Source organism: Bos grunniens, chromosome 10, assembly GCF_055505025.1.
Source record: "Bos grunniens cultivar Pamir isolate PY7600 chromosome 10, Bosgru_T2T1.0, whole genome shotgun sequence".
Lineage (NCBI taxonomy): Eukaryota > Metazoa > Chordata > Mammalia > Artiodactyla > Bovidae > Bos > Bos grunniens.
The window spans coordinates 80513139-80531485 of NC_141174.1; the positions used below are offsets into that span (position 1 = coordinate 80513139).

Sequence of the window (18347 nt, forward strand, 5' to 3'; positions counted from 1 at the left end):
GAGCTCTGAGAATCACCAGAATCTTCTAACCTTTATCCTTGAGCTGAGTGTCTAATGGTCCTCTGCATCTTTGGGGGATGGGACCACCTCAGGACACCTTGGCCTTTCTGCCCAAGGGGCCCCTTGCTGCTTGCCCTGAACACTGGTTATTTGCAGGCAATTTCTATGCTATCCTGCTGCAGTCAATCTGCTGAACTCCATAAAGATCTTCTCATCAGAATTATGAGATCACCAGGAGACAGGACATAATTCCCTTATCTTTAAATGGAAGATATCAATCTATCCGGAAAAGCCTAAACAAGTTCCACTGATAGCAAAGGGACTGTCTGTCCCTGGGGCTAGGGAACAGTCTGTCTCCTTCTTGCCCTTCCCACTCCAGCAGGCTTCAGGATACCATTCATTCCACATGGGATGTTTAAAATCAACCCACATTTCACTCTTCACTTATCTCTCCAAACTGAAGAAAAATGTATAGCAATTGAGCTCACTCACAGAGAGGACCAGATCCCGCTTGCGTCTGGAGTTCTTCTGCCCACTCCCTCTGGTCCTGCATGGGGAAGCAGTGAACCCTAGAGACTGTCTCAGCTCCCCAGTTCCCCCAGGGCCTGACTCTTCCGAAGGCCCTTCCAGGGTGGCAGCAGCACTGAGCATGTCCTCAGGGCGGGGTGGCAGTAGCTTGGTTCCATTTTCTGGCCCGGTCTCTGAGGTTGCCCGCTGGATTGCCAGTTGTGTGACTGGTGAAAGCTGCTTGGCATAAGCAGGCACCAGCACCCGCTGCACTGCACCTTCAGAGGCCACATAATCGTCCACCAGCTAAGAACATACGGGAAAAAAAAAAACTCTATTAGCCAGCCGGGCTTGTGGGAACCTGGTCAACTGTCATTCACTGGTAAGTATGATGAACAGGAGTGGGGAACAGGGGGGAGTCTAGCCCAGTCTTCAGTGGTTCATGGCTTGTTTCTCTGGGACTCCGGTGGGAGCGTGGGGCAAATATTTCTTGCAGATACAGGGCTTCTTGGGCTTCCCTAGTGGCTCAGACAGTAAAGAATCTGCCTGCAATGCAGGAGACCTCAGTTCCATCCTTGGGTTGGGAAGATCCTCTGGAGAAGGAAATGGCTACCCACTCCAGTATTCTTGCCTGGGAAATCCCATGGACAGAGGAGCCTGGCGGGCTAGAATCCATGGGGTCACAAAGAGTCAGACACAACTGAGCAACTTTCACTTAACGGGGCCTCTCATCTTGGGTCATTACCCCAGGACTGATTGTAAGGACAAGGCTTGTTTCTGATGCTCTATTTGTGAGTAGTCATTGATGCTTTGCACCTGAGTATAGGTTAGGTAGCTAGGTAAGTGTTTTGCTTGAAAGGGATTGAGGGAGAAAGCGATGATAAGAAAACCAAGCAAGAGGAGTGAGAAAATAAAATAACAAGAAGGAGAAATAGAAAAATGGGAGCAAAGGAGGGAGATATAAAGTCGGAAACCTCTAGAGAGGCTGGTACTGCCTTCCCCCTCCCCATGCCCTGCCCTCTTCCCTTTGCGGGTCCAGCAGGTGCCCTCACCCTGATCCTGCCCTGGCTACATCTGACAGTCGCTGCCCTGACATCGGCTTGCCTGCCTGTGCCCTCACTCAAGGACACACAGGGTAGGGGAAGGAAGGAGGGAGGAAGGGAGAGAGGGAGAGGAGAAGAAAGGAGGGGGATTTCTGCAGCCAGGAAAACAAAACAGTGAAAGTGGGGGAAAAAACACAGAAAGAAGCGGGGGAGGAGGCTGAGATTTATAGACCTGTGAGCTGCTTTCTGTGCTGTGAAATCTAATTCCATCCTGTCGGCTTGGAAGCCTTCCCTGCCAGAAAGAACCACAGCTCAGGGCACTGCCGGGCCTGGTGCCTCCCTGCCTCCTCTCACCTTCCCAGCAGCTCCTCCGACAGCCCCAAACCAAGTCTAGTCCCTGGCCGGGCAGACTGGGGCGAGCCTCGGGGCCATCACCCACCCGTGCGGCTAGGCCTTGGTGGAGCAGTGACCAGTTTCAGTATGACCCTGGAGGCGGCCTTCATTGCTCAGATCCAGCAGATGGGCTCAGAGTCTCAGCCCCCCTGCTCTGCTGCTCTACTCTTTCCTGGGTGTCTAGGCCTTGTCGTTGGGGGTGGAGGAAAAGACAGAGGGCAGAAGGAGGACGCGGTGGAGGAGAGGGTGGATGGGAGCTGACAGACCTCCCACTGTCTCTCAAGTGGCAACACATCTGTTAGCTTCACATCTCTGAGATCTCTAGAGTTGCTCCATCTCCTTTCCAGACTTCCATGTGACATTCTTCGGTTTTTACTCGACTCAGCCAGGATTTTCCTGCTCATATGGCCCTGAGCAGTAAAGAAGCTGAAATATCAGTGTATTTCTATGTCTTTTCCGGCTCACAAAACAGGCTCGTTGGCTTCCCTCTTCCTCCGTATGCGTTATTATCCTCTTAGGTAAACTCTCGACTGCCCATTTTTCCTCATTTTATTTCCTTTCCTCTACCTCCCTCCTACCTTACCTCATATTCTCTCCCTTGCATCAAATCTTCTTCCACTTAGGTTCATCTTTCTCCTCTGCTCTTTGTCTCCACTTTTTCTCCTTTCTGAACTCTTCATTTCCAATGGCCTCTTTCCCTTCTTGAACCTGTTGGCTACCAGCTTTGCCCTTTCCCTCCCTCATTCCCTGCTCTCCCTCCCCACCTCTGCCTCTCTCTCCTCACAACCCCATCTCTCTCCTAGTCCTGAATTCCTCTTGGCAAGCAGAGGGCCCGTGATCAAATATGAATGAGTCGTCTGCATGGCAGGCATCCTCGCCAGGAGAGGCAGAGCCCATGGAGCTGTCAGGCAGCTGTGGAGAAGGTGCCATGCGGCACAACAGAGTGGGAGGGCAGGGCAGCCCCGATGCCACTCATGCCAGCAATGACCTTCTACCAGAAAGGCCACGGGGTCAGAAAAAAACAGGAGGGCTAACTCTCCCTGACGACAAAGGAAACTGGGTACCCTGCTGTTGCATCACTGATACCACCAAAAGAAAGGCTGAAGGATGGAGAGGAGAGAGAAAGAGAGGAAGGCCAGGAAGGGCACAGGGAGCAGCTCGGCTCCTGTCCTGTGCTGTGTACTCACGGGGTTGAGCATCGGGGGCCCCTCGCCAGCAGTCAGGGCGCATCCCGGGAGCCGCACATCTCTCTGAGCTGCCGGGAAGCCCAAGGGTCCGGGCCCCCCAGCCGAGGCCGCTCCCAGCTGCCGCAGCTCCTCGATCACCACCTGCACGCCACTGCCCACACTGTCACACTCCTCCTCCACAGCCGGCGGCACGGCCCTGCCGGCCTCCCCGGGGCTCTCCTTGAGGGGCCCGGGCTCCTCCAGCGGGGAGCCGTGTGCCCGACTCTCCCTGTCTTCATCCGCGGCGGGCACCTTCCCTTGCCTCAGCTCACCCACTTCCTCCTGGAGTCGTTTTAACAATTCGTTGTTGGCCCTGGCGAGACTCAGCGCCGCCTCAGCCAGACCCACGGCCTTATCCACCCGCTGGTAGATAATATGCAGGAGCTGCTCGGAGCTCTGGACGGCCAGACCGTGTCCCGTCACCGTGATCGGGGTGCTGGGAGGAGGATTCCCGCCCTGACAGCCTGAGCTGGCCCCGCTTGTCTCGTTCTTACACGCACAGCAGCAGCATCTGGCCTCGCTGCCACTGGGAGGGGAGAAGAGAATGGTGGCGCTGAAGGACATGGTTGTCGAGGCGGGAAGGGCGGTGCTCACGCTCCTGGACTGCTCCAAAAGTGTCCCCAGCCGACCGGACCGCAGGAAGCGCTGGCCTCTCTAGATTCACTTTCCTTCCTCATGGAGGGTGGTCAGAGGAGCCTGGGCACCCGGGGTTAGGTTCTCTGAAGGAGCAGTGGGCTAGCCGTGAAGGCGCACACAGTCCATGGCTGCCTCTTCTCGTCCTGCAGAGTGGAGACGGCCTTCTCTGTGCAGATCCTGGGCTGCCCTAGTCCCCCACACTGGGGGGTCACCCTCACCCCTTCCCCATAGGGTGGGCCCACGAAGGCCTTCCCGAGGAACTTGGTTTCAGAGGGTGGAAGGCATGAAACCCCCCACCACTCCAACACTAAGGAACAGAGAGGGGACTCTAAAGGACCCACGGGCATCTGGAAAGATTAGAAGATTAAGGAAGAAAATGTAGATCTGTCTTCTCCGCCTCTCTATCTTGGCTGTAATAACAGTATTGCATTTTATTGCTTTGACATCATTCCTTAAGGAGTTCAGAACACTTCACGTAGGTTAATCTCATTCACACAACAGCTCTAGGAAACACATATTAACCCAGGGCCAGGGAAGAGATATGTAGAGAACTTATATATCTTTTTCAAGGTCAGGGGAAGACAGCAGAAACCAGTTATTGCTACTTTCAATCTAGTGTGCATGTGATTTTTTTCTTAAACTGATACCACTTTTTGTTGACATAAAGAATGATGATTCTACGGTCTCTATAATTTGCATACAGATGCACTCAGAGTAAGACTCCTAAATGAGGAAGAGGCCAATCAATGCAGCCCCCAAGATGCTGCCAACCTCACACTATTATATCATTAATGCTTTGGGGATGGGCAGGGAAATGAAAGGAAAACCTGGATGGGAGAACTGAGCTTCCCTAATCAGGGCTGCAGAGACCCCTACTCTCACACTTTGTACACCTGGGCCTCCAGCCTCTGCAATAGAAGCTAACTGTTCTGAATGCTCCAGCTGGAAGCCCAGAAAAATCACCTCCAGGGCCCCTCATCTCCACTTCTCATGCTGCTTAAGGGAGCGGCAGAGCTGAACGGGAGTTTCTAAGTAGCTCCATGCTGCCACTCTGCCCACACAACCAGTCCCCAAAAAGAGAGATCAGAATATCAATGATAAACCAAACTGCCTCTCCTCTGAATCACTGTAGTTAAACGACTAAAACTCCAGGAAAAAAAGAAGGAAAAAAGTGTGGGAGGGTTGTACCACTGAGAACACTCCAAGGAACTTCATATTGTCATTTTCTAAATGACACTTGATTATAGAAAAAAAGAATCTTTCTGCCTGAAGCTCCCTAAATGACAAAATCTTATGTTTACAATTTCCTCAAGAGATACATTTCTATCTTACCCTGTAAATTATATCATAACACCACAATTAAAAGGAGAGGAGGAGGTTAGGAGAATTTCCCACATACAGAAATTTGGGGTTTTATTTTTTTTTTGAATCAGCAATCTCATTTCAGAAATAGGCAATATCAATGCCTCTGAGGTACTAAAATGTAAATCTGACAATGCATTTTAATTACATTTGGTTATTAAAGAATAGTCTTTAATTTGCTCTTTCTACCCTTTATATCGAAGAAATGCTTTTCTGTGCTAGATATTCACTTCTTGAAATAACGTTAACTCAAATCCATTTACTGCTTCTCTGTCATTAGAGTCACTGGAAAGCAGAGCTAAACCTAAAAAACTAAAGGTTAAAGCCAAATTAAAACTAAAGGTTAAAGGAAAGCACTAAGCAATTCCCAAGTCAATTATGAATGAATCATTAATATATCCTTTTCCTTCTTAAATAAGGGCCTACACGCTCCTGTGGGGTTTTAACTTTTTTAAAACCAACATCATGCACAGAGTTTAACCTGAAACGTGGATGCCGTAAGAAAAAGAAAGTTATGTAAATGATAATATACAAATGATCGCTCACTTGGGTTTAGGATTTGTACAGTAAGAAATTAAGACCTGCCACTTATGTAATATTTTACATCAACTATAATTCAGTTAAAAAACTTTTTTGGCAGCACCACTCAGCTTGTGGGATTTTAGTTCCCCAACCAGGGATTGAACCCAGGCCCTGGGCAGTGACAGCACACAGAGTCATAATCACTGGACCACCAGGGAATATACCCCCCAAAATTTAATAAATCAGTAATGTATAAAATAAGCTATAAGGATATGTGTGTATGTGCATACTCAGTCATGTCCAACTCTTTGAAACTCCATGGACTATGCCAGGCTCCACTGTCCATGGAATTTTCCAGGCAAAAATACTGGACTGGGCTGCCATTTCCTACTCCAGGGGATCTTCCTGACCCAGGGATCAAATCCGAGTCTCCTACATTGGTAGGCAGCTTCTTTACCGCTGCGGGACCTGAGAAGCCTAAGAATATACTTTACAGAAGAACGTAGCTACAAGAATATACTTTACAGGGAACGTAGCTAAAGTTTTTATAACAACTATAACTGAAGTACAACTTTTAAAAACTATGTACCACTGTATTATATACTTGTAACCTATAATATTGTACATCAGATAAACCTCACTTTAAAAAAATTTTTTTAAAAACGAAGGTGCATCAGGTTGGGACTCTGCGTAGGTATCCTTCCTGGGATCAATCAAACTGACAACTGCTACACTCTTGCCCCAGATACTCTTTCTTACAGGGGGCCTTCTCCCCTGCTGGCCTTGTACCTGTCTCAAGCCCTTCTGTCCCTTTAAACGGTCTTTCTCAGGTCATCTTCCCAAAACAGCACTGAGATGGGAGTAATAAATAAGTAAATAAAATAAAAAATAGGGTTCTCATCATGCGGTACCACTTAAGGGCTATTTGAACTTGGGCCTCAGTGTTCTCTGGGGCTATCTACCTCCTCTCTGCCCACTTGGAGTGTTTTTGTGAAGATTATTTATAATAAAGGCACCAACAGGGTGCTGGCACATAGTCAGTGCTCCACACATAACAGCTGGATTCCTGAAACATTTTGTGTTCCTATCTTGAACATCCATGCTGATGTCCTCATTTTGGGGAAAAAAAAAAAAGGCAATGGCTTGAAATAGAATTTGGGGAGCTTCCCCTCTAAATTCAATACCAAATTTGTAAGAAATTAATTCAAGTCTACAAAGATGCCTTTTATCAGTACAAAACCTTTTATGATGCAAATTAGAAAAGTAATTGAGAAAACAGTATTTGTAACTACTTGCTATCATGACCTGGCTTTAGACTAACGATACTGTTCAACTTTACTCATTTTTAATTTTGTTTATTTATTTGACTGTGCTACATATAAGATCTTAGTTCCCCAACCAGGGATGGAACCTGTGCCCCCTGCAGTGGAGGCTCGGAGTCCTAACCACTGGACCACCAGGGAATTCCCAACTCTGCTCGTTTTTAATGTACTAAATATATATTCATATTTGTGTTGACATAAAATATCATGATACTAACCTGCTCTACAATTCTGTCCCTCAGTTTCTTTCTGCTTTTCAACTTTGGGTATTACCTAACTTCATCCATTTTAGAATGCTACTTTCAGGGCAACAAATACATGTCTTCTTGAATCACTCTGTCTATAAAAACCTGGTACAGTGCAGCGTAGCACAGCGGGCATTCAAATGACTCTTTTGGGGTATCTATGGACATCATTTCTGATTTAGTTTCCCTGGGTCTTGCTAGAGTCTCCCACATAACCTCTAAGACCCTGAATAAAAAGATAAGGAAACTGGGGTTGGCAGGTATTACAGGAACATTTCACAATTACATTTACTAACCAGATACCAATTTAAAATGCTAATATCATTAGCTACATATATCTTCATTAGAGAAGAAGAGCAAGTTATATATATAAAAACAAGTGTTTCTAAAAATTCTGTCTATATAAGGCCATGCTAAAGGATGAGTCACCAAAATGGATTGCCACCTCCAAGTACTCAAGAGAAAGGAAGATAAAGTCCCTATACACAAGGAGCTTACAGCACATGTGAGAACTAAAGTCTAAAGAACAAAGCAAAATATACACAAGTGGCTAAAAATATAGTACAGAATAGAAATATCTTGAGTTAGTTCAAAATTATAGAAAGATCAACAGAATGAAATCACGTGAGAAAGGGGTCTTATCAAAGAAAAGTCTCCAACTGACACTTGAGCAAGGTGTAGAATGAACTGGTACCATGGTAAGAATAGAAGGTGAGTGAGAGGAAAAAAATCAAATATTACAGCATTAACAGGGTACACGTGAGAGGTCAGAGCAAAAGGGCTTATATACAAAGTACAGAGAGCTGACAGTGGGCTTTGAAAACCAAGTTAAGGAAACTCCTAGGTCAGGGGTCAGCAAACCTTTCTCTGGAAAGGACTAAAGAAACTTAGGTTTTGCCGGCCATGTGGTTTTTGACACAACCATTCGACTTTCCCATTGTAGCACAAAGGGGCCATTGATGATATATAAATATAAGTATGGCTGTGTTCCAATAAAACTTTATTTATTAATACAGAAATGTCACAAAATATTAATTTTAATATTCATATTAAAAAATATAAAAGCCATTCTTAGCCCATGGAGCCAACAAAAACAGGTGTAATGCCAGACTTAAGACTACATGCTATAGTTTACTGACCTCTGTCTTAGCACTTAAAGTGGAACAGTTAGAGATTAGAAGGCTGTTTAATCCTGGAGAGAGGTGATAAGAATGAACTTTTGTGAATATGAAGGTTCAACACCCTGGAGACAGGACTGATCTTATTTCTTAATAAATATGCGGGATAGAGAGATTGGTTAAGACAACATCAAGACTGTAAACCTAAGGGTCAGAAGATGGTAACACTGACAGAAATGAGGAAGCTGAGAGGCAGCACCAGCATGTTTGAAAAGATGTGTATTAATATAACATGTTAAAATATCAAACTGATGGCAGCATCTTTAAATGGAATGTTCCGAAAGCAACTGACTAGGACTGAAAAACAAAAACAGAGGAAGGTCAGAGCTGGAATGCAGACTTGGAAACTTTAGCAGGAGGTTAATTTGAACCTCAGAGAGTGAATGAGCTCTCCAAGGAGTACGTATAGGTCCTTGGCAGGGGCCAAGGACAGCACTTGGAGCCAATCCTTGAAAGAGTCTTCATTAAAAAAGAATGGTCAGTAAGATGGAATAAAAAGTGTTAGGAACACCAAAGTAGAAAGAATAACAAGAAAGTGGGTCTAGTCAACTGTGACAAGTGCAGCAGAATGGTTAAAACAAGATGAAAATTAAGGAAATGCATGTTATTTGTCTGTGATGGTCACTGGCACTGACTAGTAAGTTTGTTTTTGTTTTTTTGGTAGTGGAAGTAATACTATGCATTAGATGAAAGAGAAATTGATGCAGAGAATATGGAAGCAAGACATGAAGTCAAGTTTTCTAGAGTATAGATACGAAAGGAAGGAAGCAGGAAGTCAGAAGAGGCACTACAGCCTCAGTATATTTAAAAAGCAGAAAAAAAAATAAGGTCAGTGAAAAAGGAAAGGATGAACGTATTAGGAAAGGATTTAGGTTTTCTTCTAGCAAGGATCCTCCCAATGTGAGAAGGAAGGCAGGTGAGCTCTTCTCTGAGTCAGCAGAGAAGAAAAAAGATGAATCGGGGCAAAGATTCACTGATGTGGCGCAATGAAGACAAATATGTATGCTATTGAGACATTCTTTTTTTACGGACCTTCCTCAGTATGAACAATTCAAACTGATAAGAGAATTTCATTATAGATAGTGCTGCATTATTTGCTGTTACAACCTATTAAATCCTTCTTTTCTAACACTGCAGACTTAACATAATCATTCTTGCTTTTTTCCATAACTAGTTTAAAGTTTCAGAGCCCCTTTAACTCGGCCAACGTTATTAACATACTTAAACTTTATTCTGGTATCTTTATTTATTCTGGTATCTTTATTATACTTCTCAAAATGTGTAACTGTTTAATACCTGTGAAGCAATCCATGGAACGTTTGGCAAAGCAACGGTTAATAAATTATCCAAGCAGTGTCTATACCATTATTATTAAACATTAATACTGTCAACTTTTGCAATTTCGGATTGCTGATTTATTTTAAAACCAAGTTTGCATTTTTGTTCAAGAGGAATGAACTAAGACTGACCATCACTGAAGAATATATATGCCTTTTGCAAAATGCTATCAACTTTTAGAATTGGAATGTTAAGAAAATGATCTTCAATCCTATGATGACTTGCCAACACAAAATGACAGCAGCTGTCAAACTTAAGCGTGAATAAAATCTGTGTTTGGGGTTCATCAGTATCAGTCTAATTTTAATAATGTGAAATAAGCCTAGAAAATGTACTTTTCAATACTTCTGATATTTTTTCATAAATATTTAGATAAAGAATGAAAACTCATCTTTGGACAGACAGTTCAGGGTAAGGCTGTCCATAATCTTAACTATCCATTTCCTCCCAAGTCACATGTATTTTTGTTAGAACTAAATATATCATACTCTTGGCAGCTCCCTTGCTTGCTTCAACCCATTCTGAGTTTGAATTTTCTGCATGACTGAGTTCACCTCCAAACTAGGAAAAATAAGTTTTCTGTCTAATAGATGTGTAGTCTATGGTATCACTCAGAAGATAAATGTTTTTATAATGGGCCCTTGACTCATTCAGGGTCATGCCAGCAATGGACTTCCTTAAATGCGATTACTGAAAGCAGAGCAATTCATACCATAATCTTCATTTTAAGAAATAAAAAGGAAAATGGCCACTTATACCTCCTGCTGTGCCAGTCAGCCCTGCTCCTCCATCTGAAGGTGCAAAATGTCTCATCCGCTAAAAAATGTCTCACTTCTCAAAAAAATCTACTTCTATCAGAGATGAGCTCTTTATCAGACAAGAGCAGGCAAGGAAATATCATTAATAGTCTTTTTCTACATTTTGAAACACTGACCCAAATAGAGATCAACAAAGAAAATCTAAGACCTTGTTTTTTAGGGGTAAAAAAGAGATGTGGACCCAGAGGGCAGAGTGAGATCCTAAGAAAAGGATTTCACATAATCCGAAAATTTCAAGTACATCTGTATAGTAGTACCAGAGTTTTCAACCCAGTGTTAAACCGCCTCTTTTCTTTATATTTGCTAAAATGCAACTTGGTGAGATTAAAATGACCGGTGTAAGGTTTTCATAACCATATACCTGACATAAACGGCTCTTCCGGCATTTCCGGAGAAACTGAAAAATGAAAAACTAGCTCCCAAAGTTGCGTCGTATGCCCAGCGAGCCCTTGGTAAATGTTAGCTGATTAAATATTAGTCAAAGATGACAAGGTGGGCACCAGGGAAAACAGAACCATTTCCGAAGAGAGTGTTTCAACTACAGGTAGGGCGAGCGCAGCAGCGCAAAGGGGGAACAGAGCTGAGCTCTTCCCTTGGGGCCGCAGGGGACAGGGCGACCCGTGACTGAGCCCCCGGGTAGACGGTGTGCCCTGGGGGTCTCGAGGAAGGGGTGTTCCTCACAGCGCCGCAGACAGCCGACTGACCCGAGGAGATCTAGCTGGATCACCGCGGGTAACTGCCACGGGGCCAAGAAAGCGCTGAGGATGGCGGGGGAATTCCCGAGGAGGTCTAGCTTTGGCTGCCCTACTGGTGTCCCACCGCGTGTGCCCCTCGCGCCGCTCCAGCCGCCTCGGCTTTTCCGAGTCGCGCGGCTCACTGCCAGGGAAAGCAGTGTCTGCTCGTGTACCCTGCCAGCGCGCGCACGCGGGGAGGCCCCGCCTCACCAGTCTCCAGGCTCCTGATGATTGGCGGTTGGGCGATGGGGCGGAGCAAGGCCGGGGACTTTACTGGCCGCAATCCACAATCACGCAACAAGTCAGGGAGGGGAGGGGCCTCTTTAGGGAGGGACACGACTGCGAGGCTTTTTCAAGGCCGCCCGACGCCATCTTTAGCTTGATTTTTTTGTTTGTTTACTCCCTTTTGTTCCCTGCTGCTCATAGAGCTGCGTGTACACGATTATAGGTACATTGGCTACAGATCGGCCTCATACATTTGGTGGTGGAAGGCTTTTCATTCCTGCCGGCCTCAGCTACAGATTTTTCAGATAACACTAGCAAGGTAGCAGTTGCCTTTAGTTCAAGTAAGTTTTCATCGCTATGGGCCCCGCAGATGCCAGGGCAAAATCAACCGACTTTAGCTTTTGCTTTGCCTTGGTAGGAGGGCCAAGCCAACGATATATTCGTGGGAGGAATTCTCTTACCATCAAATTCAAAGCAAGAATACTGGCTAAGAGCCTAAATTCCTAGTAAAAATCAATTAACCTAGGAAGACAGGGGCTTGGGCTGCGTACCTTTCTAAGAAGAGCTGACTTCTCCGAGACGGTAAAAAGTATACGTGATGACGTACAATGAAGGGGGAAAAGAATAAGAAAGAGCAAAATTCCATTAATAATCCCAGCACTACTGCCATCACAAAGGCTACTTTAAAACTCTGACTAGATTTCAGATATGCAGGTCTAAACTTGTGGAATGCTCCACATTTGAGACTGATCTAACTTGTATTGTTAGGGAATAGAAATGCACTCAGTACAGCTAAGAAACCCAGAGAGCTCACAGTCTGCATTCTGTATTACAGTGAATGTCAAGACTTGTACAAATAGTTTTATCGCCGTTGTTAGGTGTCCTAAATACAGCTTGAAACTGAGTGGGACGCAAGCTGGGGGATGGAATTGTATTATCATCGTACAGTGGTTTTGTTCTCCTGAAATTTCAACTCTACAGTAGATCTTTTTTTTTTTTCTCGTGGTCACTATTTAATTTGTGACATTCTAGTTTCTCCCTCATCACCCCCATATATTTCCTATCCTTTCACTCCAATCTGCCAATACAGATTTGAATACGCTTTCCGTATGACTCCTAATAGGAGACAGTGGTTCTATAACAATTAAGTGAGAAAATGGCTCCTGTAACCGGAGGTACTGCTCTGAGCCTGTTGCCCTCTAATTCATACACTTATGTCCATGACTCTTATCTTAGGGAGAACGTTTTTCATTCCAAAAACGCAACACGGTAACCAAATGCATTTCTTATGCCTCCTATGTATTATTTGCCTTTGCCTCCTCTTGGCCCCTCCCCCATCACCACCATCAAGAACGGTTTTAGAGAATTGGACTTGACTGGATTATTTTCCTGATATTTTGCCAGCTGTGGAGTTATTCAAACAAATCCCAACCTATAAACGACCATTTTTGTCAAAAAGCCAAGAGAGAACTTCCCTTCTGAACACACCAACCAAACCACACATAAAGGCCAAAATATACACAGCTGTACATTTAGGAACGTGAGACAATAAAAAGCAAAACCACTTAGGCAAAACAGTCACTAAAGAAGGCTTTAAACCACAGAGTCAATAAATTGCTTACCCTCATTTGCCACGTGAACTGTGTATTCCCTAGCAATTATTTAATTATTCAGTAAGCTGATACTTTAGAAAAGCAGAAAATACAGTAAATGCACGTAGAATCAAAGTACCTAAGTAATTTTATGCATAGGATTTCTTCTAGGCTGTAGTTTGCACATGAAATCCTGTCTGGATCACATTTGGGAACACAAGAAAAAAAAATCCACATTCTAGGGGCTGCTTTGCACACATAAAACCAAAGGCAGTAGCTTTTAAAAACAAAATCTGATACGGCACATATACACACTGTACATATACACAAAGCACAAAACCCCAAGATAAATCTTAACGAACTTATTTGCTTCAAAACACACACACACACACACACAGTCTTTATGAAAAATGTGGGTAAGACATACTGTAAAAAGGGCTTTGACCCCTCCCCCAGGGAAATGAGTGTCACAATTATAAAATACAAACATTTTTAACCTATTGGCCTTGGACAATTGCCACATTCAAGCCACTTGGTTTTGGTTCTGGAAGAGGGTGTGTAAAACGCACGCAAACAGCTCTGTGAGGGAGCCTCAAATCTGTTTACTTCGACGTTGCCTGTGGCAGAAATTTACATTATCCCTTCGGCCGGCTTCAAAAAGAAACCTCTACTTCCCAAGAGGCTAAATTTTTAAAAACCCCTCGACTATAAAAATTTACCAGTTCTTAAAATGTGATAGCAAAAAGAAAAAAAATCTCTATAAATTTGGCTGGAAACAGTTGTACACGGCCATCCTGCTTCTCAACTTCTTGGTATATTTAAAACCTTGACCAGGAAAAAGAAAGAGGAAGAGAGACAGAAAAAGAAATGGGGGAAAGCGCACATTCCCCTTAGCAACAGTTTCCTCACCCCAGCACTGCCACAGATCTCTATTTTTTAAAAAAACTTGAATACACACACAAGATTAAGGAGAAAAAAAATGGAAAAAGGATACCCGAAGGTCGTATGGCTCTTTGTATTCGTGTGTGTGCAAAAAGGAGGACTCGCGGAGCCCGAGCCAGCAAGCCCCGCCCCTCCCCGGACGCCAGCCCGGATTGGCCATTGGCGGCCGCGGGGCGCCCCGCCCGCGAGCACACGCGCAGCGCCCGAGGCGCGGGCCCCAGGGGGCCCCTAAGGGCCGCTCGACCCCCGACCCCAGCCACCTTCCTCTCCGACCCGGGCGACCTGCTTGGCACCTTCCCCACCTCTCTCCCCTTCCTTTCACTTTTCAGCCTCCTCTCACCCTTTCCCATGTTTTTTTTACCAGTGAACCCTGGCCCTTGTCACCAGCATAAATAACAGTCCAGTAAGCACCTTCTCTGACAGTTTGCTAAATTCGGTTAACTAGTCAGTAAAATTCTAGAATAGGATTAAACATCAGGCAGCCGGTGTGTGGGGCGAGTTCATGATTTCCAGGTGGAACTCTCTGAGTCACGTCTGTTGTTAACCCTTCCACCTTTAAATGAACCTTCACACACGTATGTGCCCTCCTTCAGTGGAAAGGCAAAGTAGCCTTACACTTCTGGCGTGGTTTTGCTCAATCTTCTCCCCAAATTTTTTCTCTATTTGGTTAACACTGCATTCTCAAGAACCTAAAATCGTCTCCCTTTACCTCCTGCATGAAGACCTGGTTGGTTATACCTGCATTATAAACCACTCATAATCTGCAGGTCCTAAGCCCCTGTTTGTACTTATTTCCCACTGCTCTTCTTCACTTCTGTAATATTCCTTTGTTCACGTGGTCTCATCTGCCTGGAGTAATAATGCCTGTCTCTTCTTCTCAGACTGTTACCCAGTCCAAGCTCTCTCTGCTCGTGGCATGATAGGCTAATGAATCTGAGAGAGGAGGTGTTGAGGCAAGGAACATACTTTAATTGGGGAGCCGGCACACCGAGAAGATGGCACGCTCAGTTCAGTTGCTCAGTCGTGTCCGACTCTTTGCGACCCCATGGACTGAAGCACGCCAGGCGTCCCTGTCCATCACCAACTCCCAGAGCTTGCTCAAACTCATGTCCATCGAATCTGTGACGCATCCAACCATCTCATCCTCTGTCGTCCCCTTCTCCTCCTGCCTTCAGTCTTTCCCAGGGTCAGGGTTTTTTCCAGTGAGTCAGTTCTTTCCATCAGGTGGCCGAAGTATTGGAGCTTCAGCTTCATCATCAGTCTTTCCAATGATTATTCAGAACTGATGGTAGGCTAGTGCCTCAAGATAACCATCTTATTGGGGGCTGGATGCCAGGTTGTTTTATAGATCAGAGAGAAGCAATGAGGCACTAAAGTCAAAAGACAGAATAGAAAGGGAGATGCAGTGGGGAAGTAAAGTGAAAGGGTCTTCAGTCTTGCAAACCATCTCCAAGGGAATGTCCAGCCTTCAGAAGGAGTGAGTTAATCTCTTCTATTCACAGGTGGGCAGGGACAAACTATCTCTCCCTGAGCTGAACAAAGGCTTTAGTTTACAGTCAAGCAGAGGGGCAGGATCCTCCAGACAAACCATTGAGTAGTATTATAATAATAAAAGCAAGTCAAAGAAATAGTTTCCAACATAGAGTCAGAACTGGCTTCCCCCCTGCAACAAGACTAGTCAGTTTTTATCCATTCTTCAGCTGTTTGAATCAACATAGACCACTTCCTTCTCTCTTCTATCAGCATGATCTTCATGTTCACTTAGGTTAACAGCACTTAACCCTACCTTGATTGTTTCCCATATTTTAGTAATTTCACACTAGGAAACTGAAGCTCATCTCTTAAACTTTTTTCCATTCAGGAGATTAAATTTTTTTTTTTTTTACTGCAGCAGCTGGTATAATTATAGACATTTAGTAAACACCGAAAAAAAAATCATTTATAATTGAGTGAATTTTTTTCCTAGCTAAACACAGATCTTGAAACTCAGATCCCACAACAAGAATTTGCCTTCTTTAGGAACAGTTCAATGAGCACTTACTGTGCAGGGATTGTTATGAACACTTTACATGTGTTTACTTATTTAATCTCCACAGTTATGGGGAGGTACTCATTATCCTCATTTTATATCAGTGGATGAGACTAAGGCACTGAGAGGTATAATAATTTGACTAAGGCTATACAGCTAGTAAGAGATAGACCTGGAACATGAATTCAGAAAATCTAGCTCCATAGCCCAAGTTCTTAACGGTTATGCCTCACTGGCTCAACAGTACAGGTTTGAAAAATATTGTTATCTGATTTCATCCTCACAACATTCCACAAGACAAATGGCCTGAACGCTTCTAAAATATCAATGTAATGAAGTCACATACAAAGGTGAAGGGACTGTTCTAAATTAAAGGACAATAAAGAGACATATCCAGGAGATAGGGAAGGACAGGAAAGCCTGCCTAGTGTGCTACAGTCCATGGGATTGCAAAGAGTCACACAGGACTTAGTGACTGAACAATAACAAAATGCAAAATGTGATCCTTGATTGAATCTGGGTCAGGAAAAAAAAAAAAAAACTATAATGGACACTATCGGGATAATTGGGGAAAACTGAATATGGGCGATGAAATATATGAAATTAGATAACATGACTGTATTAGCAGTGAACAGGCAGGTTATTGGCATCCCTATGTTATAAGAAACAGAGGATCAGAGAGAGGTTATTACAAGGTCTCATAGCTTAATAGATGACTGACCTGGACCCCCAAGGCAGCTGTCTTGTTCAGCCTCCCAGTGCTGAAATGCCTCCTGCATTCACTGTTGGTTCTCAAAGTCCAGGATGTTCTTGATACGATTTGCTTCTCAGCAGAAAGGCCTATTGCCTCCAAGTGGTTTTTTTTCCACCCTAGCAGCACTCTGGCTTATACAGCAACCCAGGCAACAACTGTGCCTATTATATGAAAATGAGGTTGCATTTGCTTATATTCTTAAGGATTATAGACTTTGTGTGTTTCCTTTCCCATGTTTTCCATTAATTATTTCCTGCCAGCCAGGAAATCACTGGGAAAACATTTGATAGGAAGATACTAGAACATCGTATATCCTCAAGTTGTACAGGTGATCATTTTCAAAAATGTTAGGATAAAGGGAAAACAGAATTGTTAACAACAATTATTGTAGTCAACATTGAGGGTTTACTAGGTGCTAGACACTCTACTTCATTTAATCCAGTCTATGAGATAAGTACTAATATACTGCCCCTTTTACTAATGAGAAAACTAAGACTTAGAGAGGGAAGATGTTATATACCTCAGGGTTACTGAGCTCATTAAACAGTGGAGTCAGAACTTGATTCCAGGTCTTCTGACTCCGGGGCCTGTGTTCTTGGTCATTCATTAGTCTCTGACTAAATTTCAATCCACTCTACCTTGCTATGTTATCCTCTTTTGCTCTCGTTCTGAGTCCACGAAAGAGAAATCTGTCTTCAATCTGATTATCAATAGAATGTTCATAACCCCCATACAACATCCCTTGGGATATATCTTTAATTATGAGTGTATTTCTACAAAGATCAGAGTTAAGATGGAAAAGCCATTTTCTCTTTTTTACCCACACCATACAGCATGTGGGATCTTCATTCCCTGACCAGGGATTGAACCTTGCCTCCTGCAGTAGAAGCAGAGTCTTAACCACTGGACCGCCAAGGAAGTCCAGTCATTTCTTTTTAACTTTCTTTCTTTCTCTTTTTTCCCCCTATGGTCACAGGGGAATCTTTGGTAGAAAGTTCGAGTAAACCATTTTTGTGCTCTTACGTAATGAGAATAGGGAGAAAATGCACCGTTTTCATCTAATTACAATTTAAAATTCTAAAGCATTTGAGATTTCAAATGTTAAACTTCACAGATGACTTGTCGATTGAGGAAAAGCTACTTATTTAGCTTTGAATCAAGCAGATCTCTTTAGTATTTTAAGCTGTTTCTGTTTAGTGAGATCCCAAAGGGGCCCCTCCATACAGTGAAATCTAGCTTCTCCTGGCATGAGGCCAGGAAGCTGTTTCTGACAGTCAGTCATTAGCACACGGAGAGCATTTTAGAACAGAAGTAGAAGGAAATCCCAGAGTCAGCTGGGACTGTGTCCTCAGAGACCCTGGAGAGGGAAGAGTCTGAGAGTGTTGGAGAAATGAGAGATTACAGAAAGGCGGAAGATAATACAAAGGAAAAGAGAAGGAAGACAGGCAGAAGGACATAGTACTCAAGGAAGAGTGAAGAAA

The 18347-nt window shown here is 44.1% G+C and overlaps 1 protein-coding gene across 7 annotated transcripts in view; it reads right to left on the bottom strand.

The window, feature by feature from the left end:
- The window catches only part of C10H14orf93 (chromosome 10 C14orf93 homolog), a 19294-nt gene extending 5124 nt beyond the window's left edge, over nt 1-14170 (bottom strand). For 2 of the 7 annotated variants that reach the window (XR_015135152.1, XM_086322359.1), the window contains exons 1-4: nt 14136-14170; nt 3131-4152; nt 2210-2353; nt 493-813 (exon numbers count right to left, since the gene is read on the bottom strand). Coding sequence is in view for 5 of the 7 variants with exons in the window: in XM_086322359.1 (XP_086178485.1) it covers nt 493-813; nt 2210-2353; nt 3131-3733 (1068 nt within the window). In the remaining 2 variants the exon portion in view is untranslated. Of the gene's footprint in view, nt 1-492; nt 814-2209; nt 2354-3130; nt 4153-14050 lie in introns of all 7 variants that reach the window. The other 5 variants (XR_015135153.1, XM_086322360.1, XM_086322362.1 and 2 more) reach the window with 4 other exon arrangements.
- Nucleotides 14171-18347: the final 4177 nt, after the last annotated feature.